The sequence below is a fragment of the Bombus impatiens genome, unplaced genomic scaffold (genome assembly GCF_000188095.3).
Source record: "Bombus impatiens unplaced genomic scaffold, BIMP_2.2 scf_0155, whole genome shotgun sequence".
In the NCBI taxonomy this organism is placed as follows: Eukaryota; Metazoa; Arthropoda; class Insecta; order Hymenoptera; family Apidae; genus Bombus; species Bombus impatiens.
Genome location: NT_176574.1, coordinates 262,409 through 280,950, shown reverse-complemented (window position 1 = coordinate 280,950; position 18,542 = coordinate 262,409). Strand labels below are relative to the sequence as shown.

Sequence of the window (18,542 nt, the reverse complement as noted above, 5' to 3'; positions counted from 1 at the left end):
TTTATGAAACTGGATATGTACCTTATATAATTTAACTTATTAATATTTTTATATAATTCATAAATAAATATTATATTGCAAAATTATGAAAGGAAAAGAGAGAACGCGTATATCTATATACGTAGCTACTTTTTCTCATAGTTACTAGGCAGGGATTTTAAATACTATATAAAAATTTTAATAATTTTATGGTAAAAAGCATAATTATTTCCTAGTTTTTATAATCAATTAAACGTTCCATGTAGATTAATATACTTTATGGTATTGAAAGTTAACTTGAAACGGTCTCTTAGTTTATTTTATATTTCCCTGTAATTTTTATGTACCTAATTGTTTTGATTATCTTTTTTCTAAACGTATTTCTGAAATTTTAATATTATCCAAAAGCTGTTAAAGATTTTGAAACATGAAATGTTAATTGTTATTGATACATTGCATAATTATATTTTTGTAGATGTTTATTTTGCAAATATATTTAAACAAAACGGGCAATCTTTTGAATATTCATTTACATTACTAAAATTGCAATAGAAAATAACGATATTAAAATATGTATAAAGATATTAATCGTTTAATAATTATTAAAGTTTCATATCTACATAACCTTACTTCCTTGTTTGAAGTAACATTTCACAAAAGGCAAGTCCACATTCCTTACATTTGATTGGCTATTGCAGTTAACTGATTATTACAGAAAAAGCGGTGCATTCTTTGATGACGTAATTTTTATTCTAAATATAAAACGAAGAATTAATATATAACCAGCAACACTGATGTGTGTATTTTCTTTAAAGTTTCATTTCAAAAAGTATTAATAATATTAATGATATACAACAATAATTTTTAGTTTAGAAAAATACTAGGTATTTTTTTAAATAATCTGTAATATATAACGTTCATATTTTTTTTAATTAAAAGAAAAAGGAAGTAACGACAATTAATAAATTAGCTCTCCTTTATCATTAAAGAATGCCAGGGTAAGCACAATTATTTCTCTTCCGAAACATAGTGTTATAGGATATCTTCCACCAGCAAAATTAATTTCCAGGTATATTATTTTAAATCCGTTATTATGAAATATTGTAAGACATTCGAAACGTTAACTTGAATATAATATAAATATTAATATAATATGCAGCATTTATGCAATTTTATATTTATATATTGTAAAAAAAAAGTTATCTTTTTATGGCGATGGTAGTAAAAATAAATTATTTTTACATATTCAATTTTGAAATATTCATTACACTAGGCGCTATAAATCGTTTTTTTAGTTTATAAAAATGTCATGAAAAAAAATTTTCAGTTTTTGCGTATTTTATGATTTTTCGCCATATATATGCATATATATATAACATGTCCACATTAATTATCTTTAATGTACATTAATTTTCTCATTTTTTAAATATTGTATATTTGGAATAAATTGGGAAAACTTAAATGTATTATATGAATTTAACCATTTTGAAACAAAGAAGGAGGAACAACCAAAAGAAGGAGAAGAAACTATAATATTAATTTTTAAGTCCAATTTTAAAGCAGTTTTATGTATATTAGAATAATGGTTGGTTAGTCTCATTAATAATATAAACTTTATATAAAAAGTGTTACAGGGATGTCTTTGGATAATATGTTCTGTTCTCGATGTAGAGAAGGTTTTGTGCCTCATGAAAAGATTGTTAATTCAAATGGAGAGCTATGGCATCCTCAATGCTTTGTGTAAGAATATTTTATTATTATTGGAAGTTATTATATTAAGTTTGTATTTGTATACATTTATATTATTACATTTATATTGTTTAAAATTTATATCAATTATAATAAAAGATATTTTATTAGATGCGCACAATGTTTCCGTCCATTCCCAGATGGAATATTCTATGAATTTGAAGGGTACAAATATTGTGAACATGATTTCCATGTCTTATTTGCACCTTGTTGTGAAAAATGCGGTAAGTTGTTTTAATTATTTATCACAATATGTCAAATACTTGAAGTTAAAAAAATAATATACTCATATAGAACTCATAAAAACACTTGTAAGAAAGAATATAATTATACTTTTTTATTTGTAGGAGAATTTGTTATTGGCCGTGTAATAAAAGCAATGAATGCTAATTGGCACCCAGGATGTTTCCGTTGTGAAGAATGCAATGGTGAATTAGCTGATGCAGGATTTATTAAATGTCAGGGTAGAGCTTTATGCCATACGTGTAATGCACGTGTTAAGGCTGGGGCACTTGGAAAATATATTTGTCATCAGTGCCAGTATGAATTTTGATTTTTAAAGTTATATATATATTATTTAGCTATTGTATATCATGTATATAATATTATATAATTTTTAGTGGTGTAATTGATGACAAACCTCTCCGTTTTCGCGGAGAACTCTATCATCCGTATCATTTTAATTGTACTGCTTGTGGTATAGAACTTAATTCAGATGCTAGAGAGGTTAACTCTAGACCAGGATATGCTGCCAATGAAATGGTATGTATCTATAACTGTGTTGTCTTTAATTATTAGTATTATCTTTTACTTAATATATTAGTACTTAGTATATTAATAATTCACATTTTGATTATTAAAATTTTCAGAATGAGCTATACTGTTTGAGATGTCATGATAAAATGGGAATTCCAATTTGCGGTGCATGTCGACGTCCGATTGAGGAACGAGTAGTAACTGCTCTAGGTAAACATTGGCATGTTGAACATTTTGTTTGTGCAAAATGTGAAAAGCCGTTTTTAGGTCATCGACATTATGAGAAAAAAGGTTTAGCTTATTGTGAAACACATTACCATCAACTTTTCGGTAATTTGTGTTTTGTATGTAATCAAGTAATTTCTGGCGATGGTTAGTATATTACTCTATTAATTTTATCCTAATTTAAGAAGAAAGTAAATATATAATGTATTTTGAATTTTTCAGTTTTTACAGCTTTGAATAAAGCATGGTGCGTACATCACTTCGCTTGTGCATTTTGCGATCAAAAAATGAATCAAAAAACTAAATTTTTTGAATTTGATTTAAAACCCGCCTGTAAAAAGTGTTACGATAAATTTCCACAAGAATTGAAAAAACGTATGCGCCGAATGTATGATTTAAATCCTAAAAGACTACCAGCTTAATCATATAAGCAACATATATCAGCTTATGGTTAATTAAACGTAAAATGAAATATCTCTTAATATTATCAATGAAAGTTTATGTTATTGTATTATAACGTCATACTTATGCCTTAATTGCTAACATTATTTTATCTTAAATCATTATATTTAAAGTCTGCATTAATCATAATAATTATTTTAATATATCTATATAAATATGAAATATTTTTGTTATTTGCATGAATTTTAAAGTGCCTCATTGTTATAAATGAATTGAATAACTGCATTTATATATAAAAATATATTTTACATATCAAAAAGATACTCAAACCATTATTAATAATACTCAAATTTTATAAAACAAATTGCATATAGAAATGATATTGTATAAAAATTGAATGAAAATAAACACCGAGTTATGATATTTGTGTTCGTTTATCTTAATAATTTAATCATGATATTAATGTAACATAATAGACATAACATATGGAATGGGGATAGATTCATTAACCGTCTCAAGTACGAGTGTCGATTATAATTGATCACCCCGAATACGTTCCCAGGGTCAAACGTCGACTGAATATCGGCTGAGGTCAATTTGACTGTCAATTGTCAACAATACGCTACGCTACACAATTGTCCTTGTCCGTAGGTCCAGGCCGTCAAATGACGATATCTGGAGAACAAACGCCGTATCGAAGACGTTAAATAAAAATAACAATCACGTTACAAGAAATATAATTTAATATATTAAAGTACGATTTATTATTAAATATTGTACACAAATTAAATATCTTTTTAAATGTTTTATGTTTTTATACAATGTACAGATATAAAGAAAGAACATTTGAGAGAAAAATTAATTAAGTAATTGATATAATTATGTTTTTCTATATACGATAAAGTAATTAAACTATTAACATTGATGTTATACTATCAAAGACTTCTGCCTTTCACCAATTAAATGAAATTTTTATGCTTTGCTTGATTTTTATCTATTTTTTATATATCTTGATATAATACCACAGTTGGATATAATTATTGTTTTAAATGGTTTTCCTGTTTTTGTACCAAATTCTTCAATCTAAAAAATATCAGATATATTAACATGTGGTCATGTTTAAAATCATTACTAAGTACTCTTGAATCAATTTTATTTTTTAAATCTGTTATATAAATAAATTTATAGAAAGTTCTTTCAGTACAGTAGTTAAACTTTTTATTTATTTCTTGGATTTATAGATCCATGTATACTAAAAATTTGCATATTTAATGTTTCAAAATATTTTTCTGTGATTTTCTGCGGTATAGTTTTAATTAACTGTTATATAATTCTAATTTTCCTTATTTTATAAAAAGATGTGTTAAATAAAAAGTATGAAAGAGGGTACAGTTGTTCTTTTCCAAATTTACATTAATTTATTAAAAGATAATGATATAAGTAACAAATATTCTTCATATATTTAGAAAAATTTACGAATGAAGAAGATATCTTTAGTTTGATGTAATTGAAATAAATTTACCTTATAAATGTTTGAGAGACCTGCAATCACTTTCCCAAAAACTACATTTTTCCCATCTACTGTTTCCAATTGTCTAAAAGTAAGATTAAATTTGGAATTGCATGTATTTTCAGTTTCGTTACACATGGACAAAATTCCGGGACCAGCATGACGTAAGTTGTAATTCTCATGCTCAAATGATTCACCATATATGGACTTTCCTCCACATCCGTTAAGTTTTGTAACGTCTCCGCCTTGACACCAATAACCGGATACAATTCGATGAAACGGTGTGTTCCTATTAGAAAAAGCATTGGTTTCTTTTTAGTTAAAGATATAATTTTATCTTCCTTTAAAAAATATTATTCATTTGGAAAAGTAGACTTTTTTAGATATCTTTTCCGGATATCTCCTCCGTCCAAATAAATTTTTCTAAAGAAATCGACTTAAGGATTTTTATATATATATATAAAGATTTAATATATTATATTTGTAATAATAATATCATAAAAGTAATATTTTGAATAAATGTGTTTTATCAAAATAATGTATTGCATAGAACTGCACACATCATTCAGTCTTTTAAGTAAAATTTTGCAGGAAGAAAACACAGATCTTCTTTCTTTTATTTTTTTTAAATTTAAAGTTGTTAAAAATGTGCATTTTACTTTTATTTACTTGTACGATAAGCCATTATATCCACGACATAATTCCGCAAAATTTGTACATGTTCGAGGTACAATATCATCATAAAGTTCAAAATGAATGGATCCTAATTTCTGATCTCCTTGGATTTCAATTTCAAAAAAACATTTGGTACGAATAGATGGATTTATATGTTTTAGCAATGATAAATCTGTAATTATACAATGATCTTGTGGAGATTGTAATCCAATGGTATGTGTTGTAGGTTCTTTCTGATATCTATAGAATTTAATCATCAATATAATATAAACATTTACATTACGTGTAATGTGTAATAATAATATGATATAAAGTTTATTCCTTTATTTTATTACATTTCATTATTGTGTTTTTATCTCTCAACTGCATTTTTAAAATTCTATTCTAACTTTCAAAATTCTATGCTCTGAAAATTTAAAATTAATACAAATTAAAGTTGAATTTCACAATTAACAATGGAATGGAAAGAATAAAGTGTTTTAAGATATGAATACATGTCATATTGATTTCATTAAAATTATAATAAGATCGAACGAGATATAAAAAGATAGAAATAAAAGGCCAGTGTTCTTTTAATTAAAAATTTAAAAAAATGATGTAACTTAAATTTTGTCATAATTATAATTTAAGTAAAATTAATTTCGAAATTGTTTTGCATAAAACTTTGAAAACGAAAATATATATCCATGAAATATTGAAGGTATAATTTACCTTCTATTGTGTTCCATTTTCATGTTCATTTCTTTCCAATCTTGTATAAACTCGGCAGTAGAATAATTAGTACTTGCTCTACGAATTTTTCGTAATAAATTTTTATTTTCTTTCATGACTTGTGTATTTTTTACTTCCTGATTATCAAGTTTTGATTTATATTTTATCTTTGGTAACCAGCAATCGATATTTGACTATAATTTGGACACATCATGAATTTCAGATTAATTTAAAGCAGTTAATATATTGTTGCAGTTAATTATATTGACAATAATACACAAACAAAAAGGATTAAAAGTTTAAAACCTATTTTTCATAATTATCGCTTCCTCTTTTTATCATTATTGCAGTATTTTAAATAATACATTCAATACTTTTACTAGAAATTTGCAATATTTTTATAAAACATATATGATTATATACTTTATACAATACATGTTTGTAATTATTAAGATTACTTATATTACAATACTAAATATAAACATAGTAAGAAATGATGTGGTAGTATTCAATACAAGACATATTAATAGTAAAATATAGTAGTATAAGTATACAAAAAGATAGAAAATAATGAGGAATAAAAGATATTTATTACAGAAATAAAACTTTGTATACTTACCCTTAATCGAGTAATTATATTCATCCGCCTTAACAATTTTATATTTTGCTTGTCGATTTCTCTTATTCGATTTATGTCACTTCTCATATTATGCGGTTTGTAATATGCGGACACTTCAAATCTTGGAGGCTTATTATCGACTTTAGCTACAGCTTGTGCAATCCTTCGTTTATATTTTTTATACGTTTTTTTATCCATAGCTTTTATTCTTTGGAATGGTTATTACTTTTTTTATATTATTTTGTTACAGTTCATTTAATATACGAACATGTTATTATTATATTTCAAGTTAAAATTTGAATTTATAAAAATATAAGAATTATGGTAACGGGATATAAAATTGTTACATCGCTATAATTACTATAAAATCTTTTTATAAGCATTATTCTATCATTAAACTTTACCGTATTTAATAAAGTAATATCAATGTGTAATGTTTTGCTTTTAAGTTAAAAATTTATAAATTGCAAAAGAGGTTACAATTTATAATAAAATTTAATTGATGTTTCAGATTATAATTTGACAATATTGCAAAATTAAAATCTTTTTATACTGCAAAATTATAATTTTTAATTTATATGACATATTAAATGCTTGTTAATTTAATTTCCTTCTTTAATGTTTTTTTGTTATTGTGTTAAATATATAATTAATGATTTCACCAACTATAAGAATTTAAAACTATTTTCTGGTGACTAGTGATTTATAACAATTGAATTATCGATATTAGATAAGAAAAAAATTTGTATAGAAATCAAACTTTTTTGTAAATTTCGATAATTCAAATGTTCTATACTATGATAGACATAATTTATATATACATATATATATATATATAATTTATATATATATATAATTTATATATATATACATACATAATTTATATATATATGTGTGTATATATATATATTTGTGAATATTGAAAGTGTCATTATCATTATTTCGTGAAATTTTATTTAAAAAATAACACAATATATTATATTGACAATAATACACAAACAAAAAAGATTAAAAGTTTAAAACCTATTTTACATAATTATTGCTTCGTTTTTTATCATTATTGCAGTATTTTAAATACATTCAATACTTTAACCCTTTGCTTTAGTCACTATTTATCAAAATATTATAGAATTGTAAAGTATTCATAAAAATATAAAAATTAATATTACTTGATAAATGTACCTACACAGTGGAAATTAGGATTTGCATAAAAAATGTTGTTATACTTTTTGCCTAAACATGATGCATACATTGGTATTGATATATATTTTCTTACTCATGTCTCGTTGAATTCCTTTCACTAAATTGGATACGTTAAGTAATAGATTAATAATGACCGATAAAAAAATATAGTTGATAATTTGTCATGATATGAAATGATATTAAGATTATTTTAAGTAGATATCTACCAAATAGAAGTGAAAATGGCCAGTATTTCAAATTCTACAAAAGATGAACCTCAAACTAAGTCACAAGGTTAGATTTCTTGTTTATATACATACTTATATAAATTTACATTTTTTATAAAATATTTGTTTCTTTTGCTTTTATAATTAGACTTAGTTTTCCTTATTTCACTAAATTGTATAGTATAATATAGTTAATATAACATCCTATTTCATATAATTTTGCATATTCATTGTTTTCTATATATTTAAAATAAAGTACATATGAAAATTTTAATGTGATATTGACCACAAGATAACAATTTATTATATATATATACATTATATAAGTAATAAGATATTTGTTTCTTTACTTTGCTTAATAATTATTATAGCAGAACATATGAGAAAGCAATTAATTATGGAAAAGAATGTACAATATGAATAAAAATATTTGTTAGTATCATATTTTTTAACATTAAAATTTTTCATTTTTATGTTATATATTAATGTGTTATTATTAATATTTAAGATATATAAGTTACAGGCTGGATTAAACGTACGCAAGGTGATGGGATGGAAAATGCAACGGCTGAAAAAATTGAAGTTAAACAGACAAAGTGCCGTCTTGGTGAAACGTTAATTTATCATCCAACAAATTTGAAACAGTTAAGTTCAACTCCTCCAGTTATGCCAAATGGTCCAATAGTAAATTTAATACCAAGGCATGTTAATAATGCAAAACATGAGAAACATATTTTATGTTCATTAAAATCAAAGGAGCCAAAATTTATTCCTTATGAACCTTATAAAGCTGCAGTCAATCCAATCATTCCATATGAAAAAAAGAATAGAAGATTGCAAAAAAGTAATGTAAATGTGAATATGGCTGTCTCTCGAGTTGCTGCAATGAAACTTCATGAAACAAAGGTATCTAATGATTTAAAGACAGTAGATGAAGATAAGTCTGCAGAAAGTGATTGGTTGATAGAAAAAAAGGCATACGAAGCGGAAATACAAAAGCTTAAAGAAGAAAATAGTCAACTTGAAAATCAGTTGAAATTTCAAGCACAGGTACTAATGTTACTTATTACTAAAGTAATAATATTATATCATACATTTTTCTTTTTTACAATAGGTTAATGGAGAATTAAAAAATTTATTAGTAGCTGCTGTTGGAGAAGATCTTGAAACAAAAGTTCATTTATTGACTGAAGATAAATTGCAACTTGCTCGAGCTCTTTTAAATTCTGCTCAAAATTTATCAACTCATCAAGAACAAACAGAGTGGTTAGCAGGTCAATGCGAAGTCTGGAGGAGTAAATTCTTAGCCAGTAGGTAAATGAAAATAATTCAATATAAATATTTATGGCTCATTTATAATAATACATGTAGTATCGGAATACTTAGGCTGTAGATGTCGCTGCTGGGTACAGCCGCTTTTTTTCTCATTTTTGTATCGTGGAAGAAAAATGAGACTCCGGTCGCCGGAATTCGAACCCGGGTTCCGAACGTTAGTAACCTAAGGCGCTAACCACTGCGCTGCCGTCGTGCGACACTAGTTAGTGTCGAGTGGTGGTGTTTGCTATGTGCCGCCACAGGCCGTTTTTCCACGATACTACATACATAATATATATGTAGGAGATGAAAGGACATCGGAACCTTCCCTTTGGAACTTCGGGAAAATCCCTTAATACCGTAATCTAGATTCTATCATAGGTGTAATTAAACAATTGTCGTCATTTGATCCGATTGTATTTGTTCGAGATTTGTGATAATGAGCTTGGGCTCGAAGCGACAGCCAGTCGCCGAACGTAGCCGGGATGAACGCAGAGGCATGGAGTAATTCTATAGCTCTCCTTAAAAAGGAAATAGTTGTAACACTCGACAGTAAACATTCCAACGGTCTCTGTCCCGTAGCTCGCCATTTGCAGACCCTATTCTTCAAGTAAGATGATTGCCAAATGTCGATGCGTTTCCGCAGTACACGTGCAGCTTTCCTTCGAGGGCAGCTAGCATCTTTTTCTAACCACCAACATGGAAATTAACCAATTAACAGCAACGTCAATTTCCCTCACTTTCTGAACGAAGGCTATCCTCGACGAATCCGATGATCTCGTGTCCTTAGACACAGCCCATCATAGTTTTCCTCTGCAACATCATCGCAACGGAAAGTCATTCTCTCGTGAGGTCGTATTAGCGAGTTACTTAGCGTCTGTACGCTCGGTGGATATTCCACGTCTTAACAAAGAGTTAGTTTAGTTATACTTTCATCGTAGCCAAGCAAGTCGAGTACGATTTGGTCTTTGGAAGGAAGCACATCCTGTTATCCCGTTGACCGCGGATTCGTTATTGAACCTAGGATCATTGTAGTATCTAATTACCACGGTTACTTGTCCAATTCTATAATAATCGTATTTGCACTAGTCAATGTCTTCTCTATTGCATAACGACAATGTGTAATCCAAATGAAGATTCGTTTCAGGTCCCTAACCCTAATTCTAATGTAACTCTGACATATATAATATACATAACTTTCAATAATTTTTGGTAGTTTAATGGTTGAAGAACTTGCAAAATGGAAAGCAGCTCTTTGCCAAAGAACCACAGATCTCCAAGAAGCAATAAAAAGACTTCTAGAGGATCGAAATCTTATAAGAGATATATCCCTTAAAACATACAGGTATGTTTCTTACATGTATTTACAAAAAATGTATTTTATTAATAAAAATATTTCTACAAAATACTTTAAGTAGCAGGAACATATGTATTTTAATACATATATATTATGTCCTTTTTATTTAAGGATACTTAGTATTTTGCGTGAAAATTTTGATCATGTTGGAAGTGTTTCTTGCAAGAGGCATGTATTACCAAGTACAAATATAATAGATTTAGTACAAGGCTGTTGTCAACTTGCAGAAATTCTAAAAGTTCAATTATTATGTGGTGTTGAAAACATTACTTTACAAAGAGAAATTAATATAACTGGCTTAGATATGAAAACACTTGCCGAAAAGACTGCAGAACAAGTAAGTTTTCATTTCATATTTATTTTGTATTTATTTTACCTTGTTTCAGGTATATTTATTTCTTTCATTTATATACAGCTTCTTATGAATCCAAAGTTGCTCATGTCAGGAAGACAAGATGTAGCTTGTAGTGCAGTGATGGGAGCAGCTGTTGCAATTGGTGGCCAAATATTTCTTCCACGAAGTGATTCAAATATAACTTGTTGTCCTCATTGTAGTGGTGAAATTAAACAAATATAAAATTTTTTATTAATGTATATTTCTATAAGTTATATATAGTGAAATAATTACTATATAACATTATATCATTTTAAATTCTTATATGCATTATATTATTTTTGTATTTAGAATTGTCAGTTTATTTATAATAATATTAAATGACAATAAAAAAATAATCATATAATGTCAATATATAATATTGTCCGATTTTTTATATACAAAACATTCATAGAACGTTTGCAGCTTTTAATGTGAATTCTATGTGGAAAATAGAACACATTTCAGAGAATCTTAAGTATTATTTTAACTGTATGAAATTCTTTTATTCACGTTCAAAACATTCTGTATAGGTTCATATATTGTAAAATTGTGACAATCTATCAAATTAACTTCTTTGTAATTTTTATATAACATAAATTTCTAGATTCAAGAGATTAATTATAGCACCATAAAAAGAAATAATTTATCGATTTTTATCGAAATATTAAAATATGATAAATGAAAAACATTAACATTTAATTAGCTTATTTGTGCGTTACCTTCAATTACGTGAAGATTACTGCTTAATTTATTAATATTATTAAAATGTGGTAGATGATAAACCTTAAAATATAATAAATGTAATTAATCAATCTAACAAACCAATATGCGCATTTTGTAACGCAACATCCCGCGTTATTTAATAGACTGCGAAAATCCACGATTAGTCGACGCTTAGCGGTCGCAGGTGTAACATGTCAGTTCTTATCAACGCCGACTCTGGACGAGCGCGAACGGTTTGTAACGAAATAATTCCGCGGATATTTTTATATATGTACCATCCATTTGCTCATTAATTTTTCACAAGTCATTGCATCTTTAAAAAGTTCGAAAAAAATCAGCGTTATGAATAACCGCGATAAATCAAGAAAGTGCGCGCATATGATTAAACTCTTTAGTTTTCCCCTTTATCTTCCTCTTTGCATTTTTTTCGCTACATACATACAAATATTAGAATTAAAGATTGATCTAAAAGATCGCTCTTTGATGTGTTTTCTTATTCGAAAGAATGATAACGAGTGGAAATCATGATACGTGATTCGATTTACAAATAGAAAATATATCTCTAACGGACTATTTTCAAATATTAGTGCAAATATTTGTTTAAGCAACACATGTTATATTTATATAAAGAAAGAACCGTTTATTCTTCATGAGATATGTCTTCGATAAATGAATGTTGTACGATGTTAAAGAATTTTATACGTGTGATTATTATCAAATGATAATTATAAATCCTAAAATAACGTAAAACTGAAAAATAAAATAAAAATGAAAAATTGAAAAAGATAAATGCCTGAAAAATACAATCAAATTTTCTGTTTAAGTCTTTGAGAAGGAGAAGATACTGGACGAGTTATTTATGCGATCTATTTTCACGCAAGTTGTGTTACCTTAGTGGCCTAAAAATATCAGTGAAATTTGATTAGGCACAGCTTGGTGCTGTATTACCTATTCGAATATATACGTACTTGCTTCAATATCAATTATCTGGAATTTTAAATGACTGCTTGCTGTTATTATTGCAACAATATTATAAAAGCAATGGCTTTGTTAAATATTTAATAAGTATTATTGAAAATTATATTTTGTACACAAAAGTTTAATCTCTTTTCATAAATTATTTATTTTTTGCTATAAATATAATCTTTAATTTTACTATTATACGTAAATACTATAATAATAAATATCTAATATACTGAGATAAAGATTTTCATAAATTGTAATTTATTTCTTTTTCTCAAAGTAACATTTGTTTTCATTTATATATTATATATACATATATGCAGGTTTGACTGAATTAATTACAGAAATGGATAATATTTATCTATATTTCTTTCTAAGTCTACTATTGTTAGATATTTTGAATAATTTAAACAAGTAACGTTTGCCATAAGCAAAAATAGCAATATGAATATGAAAAGTTATTACATAAAATCACAATCATTACATGTCACGGGTTACGTATTTGACACTGAATATAGTGAAAAAATTAAAAACCGGAAATAAAAAAGAAAAGAATTTCATTACAAGTTATAGAAAAAATTTTAATTTCACTGAATTAAAGGCTTAATAGCATATTCGCCATTGGTATCTTAAAATAAATTTAATTGAAAAACAAATATAAAAAAAAAAATACAAATTATAACACTCTATTTAAAATAATGAAGTAATATTAATTATTATCCGAATGAGCTTAATATAATTAATACAATCAATTCTCTCGTGATAAAATTAAAAATTTAATTATATACGTATGTTGTAAGAAGTAAAATTAATGCTAATTTTTTTGAAATTTCATCAGAAGGCTTGAAGGGACATTACTTTTCAATTTATGTTGATATTTCGTGATGGACAATAGACCAGTTAATTTATTTCTACAAAAAATTGAAGAAAACGCAAGAAAAGTATTTTCGTCTTTGCCTGAAGATAATGGTGGCAATCGCTCACGCCAAAGAAATTGTACTCTGGTTAAAATTAAAGAAGAAGAAACTGGTGATGAAATTCAGGTAAAATACGTGTTATTTTTGTGAGTGTTTATAAGTTTTTCTTCCATTTTGTTCACTATAATTTTGCTATAATTTACTTCTCGAATTTAAATTAATAATATTTGATTTTTGTGAAATTGTACAAAACCATTTCGTTGTAAAGCTTAACAAATTCTGTGAGAATAATTACAATTTTTCATACTTCATGAGAAAAGGAAATGAGAATAAATTTTAGTTATTATGTACTTGCACTACAACACTAAATTTTACATGATATTACACAAATACCAATAATATAAAATTAAAGTGTAAATATAAAAATTTGGACCCTTCGAAAATATAAAAATGTTTTTAATACAAAATTACATATTGAATTTATAATAAAGTAACCATGTTTATTCTTAGAATTATCTCATTGTAAGCATTAAGGCAACGTTAGATCTTATTGCAAAAGTTCGTACATATACAAGTAACTTGAGAGCAATATAATCTATACACTATTAAAATGTAACACAATCCATTGATCCGTATTCCATTATAATTAACGTGAATATTGAATTTCGTTCATTATAATTTCTTTGCGTCAAAACTAATATACCTTTCCACTAGTTTATTTTAACACTGGAATAATTATTAATAGTACCAAACTTTATTAATATACTTTGTTTTTAACATCAAGCAGGATAATTATTAACAATACCATAATTTATTAAATTACATAATTGCTTATACTTTGTTATATTTTTTCGTTATCCTGTTTTGTTTTTTATATTATTATTTATCATCATAAAATATTTTATGCATAAGTTTTAACTTCGTATCAACTGCATCTAATATTGCTCAAGTATATACACGTGTTTATTTTACAAACGTTTTAGTTATATAGATACGTAGATAACTTTATTTTCCTATCTTTCAGCCTTGAAAAAGGGATTAGCACGTGGTTGTGCCTACAAAATCAATATATATGTATATATATATATAAACAATACTTTAAAGACAATTACAATACTTATATTTTAATTGTAGGTATATTTCATTTAATAATTTAATACATTAGTAAAACTCTGTATAAGAATTAAAACGCGGATAATTTTACTAAAAAGATAGGACGTTTTTATACTGCATAATTTAGTTTCAGAAATGTATAATTAAATTTTATTCCACAGAATTTTCTATATAATGTTAGTGAATGTTCGAGTTTCATATTACTCTTTTCCGCTTAACTTAATAATACATGCACATCAACATTATGGATTTATTAATTTGCATTAAATATTAAACCATATTTCCTGCCTTTTCGTTAAAATAAAAGAATTATTTTTTTAATAAATATACAGCATACAATTATATAAGTAAATAACAAAATACAGAAAAATAACCTCACTAGAAGAGAATAAATAATTCTAACATGACTTCGAATAGGATACAGAGATATGTATAAAAATAGAGCACGCAATTTATATGTCACCGTGTATCATGCCATGCGATGTGGGAATAGGAAGAAAACGCAGCATAGAGGCCCTGTCTGTCCTTGTATAATCCAGTATGCACACTGACATCGTTTGTTGATCGGTGTTACCATCGATGTTACATATTTACTATAAGAATGTGTATGTGTCATTAGACAAGGACACAAGAAATCTCAATGCAGCGTTCTCTTTCTATTCTTATATTGTCTTTTTAGCTCACTCACACTTTATCATTATATTTCAACGAGAATAACACCATTACTTGACTTAATGGAACAAAAATATCCGCAAATTCCGCAACAGGTGAAACCATATACCACACATCACCTGCAATCGAACATATAATTATCCACTACGGAAGATATAGAAATCAAGGAAGAATACTAGGAGATAACATAAACATGAAAGAAATGCTAATTATTCCTAACAATACAAAAAAGACAATAGAATTCGTCAAACAAACAAATCTAACAAACGAAATCTAAAATATCAAAGTTATTGCTAAAAACCACGAATTGTTAGTGCTACATTAAAACCTGCACCAGCCTGCACTTAAAAAAATATTACATTACAACACATTAGATACAATTAGATTAGATTAGAATTGATCATATACTGCTTAATACATAATATATAGAATATTTAACGTAGTATAGACGCGTTATATTTTTAAGACAATTAGAGATAAGAAAAAGGTATGATACTTCTAAAAAGTCACAATATAAATTAACAGAAAGTATTTTTGTATTTAAACAATGATGAAATATCACTCATATTTTATACATTATTACAGGAATATGCAGCAACTGCAATGAGTGAATTATTAGGATGGTATGGCTATGATAAAGTGGATAGTGGCTATACAAAAAGTTTAAACCTGGATCATTTTACATCTATATCTGATGCAAAAAGTCAAGCTCTTCAAACTGATCAAGATATTGTTTCAAACAAACTAAGATTAAAATCGCCAGTAGTGAATACATCTGATTCAATTTTTGAAGTTTCCAATGTACCACTGTCTTATTCTAATAACAACTTAATGTCTGTGAATAGACAATTAATTTCATCCCCCTTATCATTAAAACCAGTATCTTTTGGTACTACATCTAAATTTCCATATGAAAGTTATTCAAGTTCTGTTTACTCAGGTAAAGTATAAAATATGTATTAAGTACATAATATAAATTACATATGAATTCGTTATAATTTTTAGCATTTTTATAGATAATATATCTTGTTCTTGGTGTGGTAAAATTGTTCAAATATTTGAATTAGAAAGATCCAGTTCCTTTTCTTATAATATGATGGATGCTTTAGGATACTTTTGTAGTGAAAATTGTTTTGCAGCTAGTAGAAGAGCAATTTTTAAACAAGCAAAAACATGTGACTGGTGCAGACATATACGAAATCCAATTAGTTATGTTGATCTTCAAGTATGTAAATTGAATGTTGAATACTAAATAATTAAAAGTAACTTATCTTCACCATTTTATTTTTAATTAAAAATGCTATACTGTACTATAATATAATTTGATGTATTAGAGAATTACTAATCTTATTCCTTTTTTCAGGATGGTAAAAGTCAGCTTCAATTTTGTAGCAATAAATGTTTGAATCAGTACAAAATGAATATTTTTTGCCATGAAACACAAACTCATTTAATGCTTCAAGGTTTAAATAATGTTCCTTTTCATGATACAGAGAAGAATGGTTTAATAACACCAGAACTATGGTTTCGAAGTTGTCAATCACCATTAAATAGTCCTGCAGAGAATACATATTTAGTTGATACACATTTGACTCATAGTTTATCATCATCGCTTTGTGAGAACAGATCAATAGAAACAGAAGAAATTGATAATGAAAAATCAGTAGACCCACATAAAAAATGGCCCAGTAAAATCAATTCAGTGTGCACAAAGAAATGTACAAAATCCAATAATTGCAATGAACATAAAAAGAATTTTTATATAGAAATTAATGAACATGATAAAGAGCAATCTTTAGTAAATGAAAAAAGCAAATGTTGCCATTCCATGATTAATCAAACAAATTGTAAAGAAAATTACTTAAGAAAAAATGATTTGAATTGTAAGGACTTCAAACAGGAATATGCGATGGATACCATGAATAATTCACATAGCCCTAAAGATAGCAACACATATTTAGAAAGGAACATACATGTAAAACACATAAGAAATTTACAAGAAAAAGGATATGACACTCCAACAGAAAATATATTACAATCATCATCTTGGTTTTCAAACTCAACTACACCTACAATGCATCATGAAATTCCATCTTTGTCTAAATCTTGCATAAATGAACCTAACCAAATAAGATATCAGAATCAGACCAATGTATTTTCGAGAACTTCATCAGTTAAACAATCCAATCCAACTGAATTATTTCATTCATTACCGCCTACAACGCTTCTGCCCCCTGTTACAGTTCTTGTACCATATCCTCTACCTATACCTATACCAATTCCTATACCTATTCCAGTTCCTATATCAACAGCAATTTTTAGTAAATTAGTGACTGATAAAGAAGATTCCATAAATATAAAAGATTCAAATTGTAAAAATGTGGAATGTAAAAATTCAATAGAAAATAAATATTCCGTTTTTGATAAGCCACAGATTAAAACAACGAACTTATCAACAGCAGAAGACTCACAGCAAGTAAAATTAGATAAGTTTTCTTTTTCATCATCATCTTTGAAAACTAATACTGAAATCAATGATACTTCACACCAGTTACGACATAATAAGAAACTTTTAAGGAAAAGAAAACGCTCGAATAAAATCATTAATCATGATCATGAAAAAATTCAGTTAAAAAAAAGGAATAACTTTATAGCAACTTAAAAGACAATTTATAAAAAGATATTTTTTAATAAAATGTATATATTATACAGAATATTTTTTATTTATAATTAATAACTTTGAAGCAATATAAGTAATCATATTAGTAGATAAAAATTCTTTTTTCACTGATTATAGTAATTTCAGTAGTAATTAACAGCAGCTTTGAGTAATGAGGAATTTTTCACAATTTCCTTTCAAATCTATTACAATATATCAAAAGAAAATTTATGATTTGAATATATTTCATTAAAATATTTTATAGCTTACGTTTATTATAATATGTCTTGTAATTGAAATATACTACTTTTTTTATATCTTTGTACAATATACATATAAATAAAAAATAGAGAAGTTTGTCAGCATAGAATATACAGAAGCTAGTTAATTACCGGATTAATAATTAAATAGTT

At 26.3% G+C, this 18,542-nt stretch overlaps 4 protein-coding genes across 12 annotated transcripts; 3 read left to right on the top strand and 1 right to left on the bottom strand.

The window, feature by feature from the left end:
* Positions 1-677: 677 nt before the first annotated feature.
* Positions 678-3,210, top strand: LOC100747006 (LIM and senescent cell antigen-like-containing domain protein 1). 2 transcript variants are annotated; one of them, XM_003487496.4, is made up of 7 exons: positions 678-977; positions 1,606-1,719; positions 1,840-1,952; positions 2,076-2,268; positions 2,349-2,490; positions 2,598-2,856; positions 2,932-3,210. In XM_003487496.4, the coding sequence occupies exons 1-7, from the start codon at positions 970-972 to the stop codon at positions 3,129-3,131; spliced, it is 1,029 nt and encodes a 342-aa protein (XP_003487544.1). In that variant the 5' UTR covers positions 678-969; the 3' UTR covers positions 3,132-3,210. The 2 variants fall into 2 exon arrangements, with proteins under 2 accessions (XP_003487544.1, XP_012238100.1); XM_012382677.3 differs by having other exon boundaries at positions 849-1,048.
* A 718-nt stretch (positions 3,211-3,928) lies between these two features.
* On the bottom strand, positions 3,929-7,877 carry LOC100745973 (peptidyl-prolyl cis-trans isomerase H). 2 transcript variants are annotated; one of them, XM_024365891.2, is made up of 5 exons: positions 6,627-7,166; positions 6,008-6,201; positions 5,291-5,536; positions 4,634-4,910; positions 3,929-4,194 (listed from the first exon to the last, which is right to left on the bottom strand). In XM_024365891.2, the coding sequence occupies exons 1-5, from the start codon at positions 6,822-6,824 to the stop codon at positions 4,102-4,104; spliced, it is 1,008 nt and encodes a 335-aa protein (XP_024221659.1). In that variant the 5' UTR covers positions 6,825-7,166; the 3' UTR covers positions 3,929-4,101. The 2 variants fall into 2 exon arrangements, with proteins under 2 accessions (XP_024221659.1, XP_033175340.1); XM_033319449.1 differs by lacking the exon at positions 5,291-5,536 and adding an exon at positions 7,813-7,877 and having other exon boundaries at positions 3,944-4,194; positions 6,627-6,834.
* Positions 7,878-7,885: 8 nt separating this feature from the next.
* On the top strand, positions 7,886-11,362 carry LOC100744012 (golgin-45). Of its 5 annotated transcripts, XM_012382599.3 has the most exons (7): positions 7,886-7,940; positions 8,028-8,102; positions 8,559-9,085; positions 9,150-9,349; positions 10,566-10,694; positions 10,818-11,043; positions 11,122-11,362. In XM_012382599.3, the coding sequence occupies exons 2-7, from the start codon at positions 8,051-8,053 to the stop codon at positions 11,281-11,283; spliced, it is 1,296 nt and encodes a 431-aa protein (XP_012238022.1). In that variant the 5' UTR covers positions 7,886-7,940; positions 8,028-8,050; the 3' UTR covers positions 11,284-11,362. The 5 variants fall into 5 exon arrangements, with proteins under 5 accessions (XP_012238022.1, XP_012238021.1, XP_012238025.1 ...); XM_012382598.3 differs by having other exon boundaries at positions 7,901-8,102; XM_012382602.3 differs by lacking the exon at positions 7,886-7,940 and having other exon boundaries at positions 7,961-8,102; positions 8,544-9,085.
* Positions 11,363-11,966: 604 nt separating this feature from the next.
* On the top strand, positions 11,967-18,168 carry LOC100747360. 3 transcript variants are annotated; one of them, XM_024365894.2, is made up of 5 exons: positions 11,967-12,038; positions 13,607-13,811; positions 16,056-16,410; positions 16,487-16,695; positions 16,834-18,168. In XM_024365894.2, the coding sequence occupies exons 2-5, from the start codon at positions 13,653-13,655 to the stop codon at positions 18,130-18,132; spliced, it is 2,022 nt and encodes a 673-aa protein (XP_024221662.1). In that variant the 5' UTR covers positions 11,967-12,038; positions 13,607-13,652; the 3' UTR covers positions 18,133-18,168. The 3 variants fall into 3 exon arrangements, with proteins under 3 accessions (XP_024221662.1, XP_024221661.1, XP_024221663.1); XM_024365893.2 differs by lacking the exon at positions 11,967-12,038 and adding an exon at positions 14,710-14,815 and having other exon boundaries at positions 13,610-13,811; XM_024365895.2 differs by lacking the exons at positions 11,967-12,038; positions 13,607-13,811 and adding an exon at positions 15,588-15,957.
* The last annotated feature ends 374 nt before the right edge of the window (positions 18,169-18,542 follow it).

What these genes read in the sequence shown, in the direction of transcription:
- LOC100744012 (XM_012382596.3), top strand. Translation starts at nt 8,051, where the DNA reads ATGGCCAGTATTTCAAATTCTACAAAAGATGAACCTCAAACTAAGTCA. An exon ending in AGTTGAAATTTCAAGCACAG is followed by an intron (nt 9,086 to 9,149) that starts GTACTAATGTTA and finishes TTTTTACAATAG; the next exon opens with GTTAATGGAGAATTAAAAAA. An exon ending in ATATCCCTTAAAACATACAG is followed by an intron (nt 10,695 to 10,817) that starts GTATGTTTCTTA and finishes TTTTTATTTAAG; the next exon opens with GATACTTAGTATTTTGCGTG.
- LOC100747360 (XM_024365893.2), top strand. Translation starts at nt 13,735, where the DNA reads ATGGTGGCAATCGCTCACGCCAAAGAAATTGTACTCTGGTTAAAATTA. An exon ending in TTCAAGTTCTGTTTACTCAG is followed by an intron (nt 16,411 to 16,486) that starts GTAAAGTATAAA and finishes GCATTTTTATAG; the next exon opens with ATAATATATCTTGTTCTTGG. An exon ending in TTAGTTATGTTGATCTTCAA is followed by an intron (nt 16,696 to 16,833) that starts GTATGTAAATTG and finishes TCCTTTTTTCAG; the next exon opens with GATGGTAAAAGTCAGCTTCA.
- LOC100747006 (XM_003487496.4), top strand. An exon ending in TATATTTGTCATCAGTGCCA is followed by an intron (nt 2,269 to 2,348) that starts GTATGAATTTTG and finishes TATAATTTTTAG; the next exon opens with TGGTGTAATTGATGACAAAC. An exon ending in GATATGCTGCCAATGAAATG is followed by an intron (nt 2,491 to 2,597) that starts GTATGTATCTAT and finishes TAAAATTTTCAG; the next exon opens with AATGAGCTATACTGTTTGAG.
- LOC100745973 (XM_024365891.2), bottom strand. Translation starts at nt 6,824, where the DNA reads ATGGATAAAAAAACGTATAAAAAATATAAACGAAGGATTGCACAAGCT. An exon ending in AAAATGGAACACAATAGAAG is followed by an intron (nt 5,537 to 6,007) that starts GTAAATTATACC and finishes TAAATTCTATAG; the next exon opens with ATATCAGAAAGAACCTACAA. An exon ending in GTCTCTCAAACATTTATAAG is followed by an intron (nt 4,195 to 4,633) that starts GTAAATTTATTT and finishes GATATTTTTTAG; the next exon opens with ATTGAAGAATTTGGTACAAA.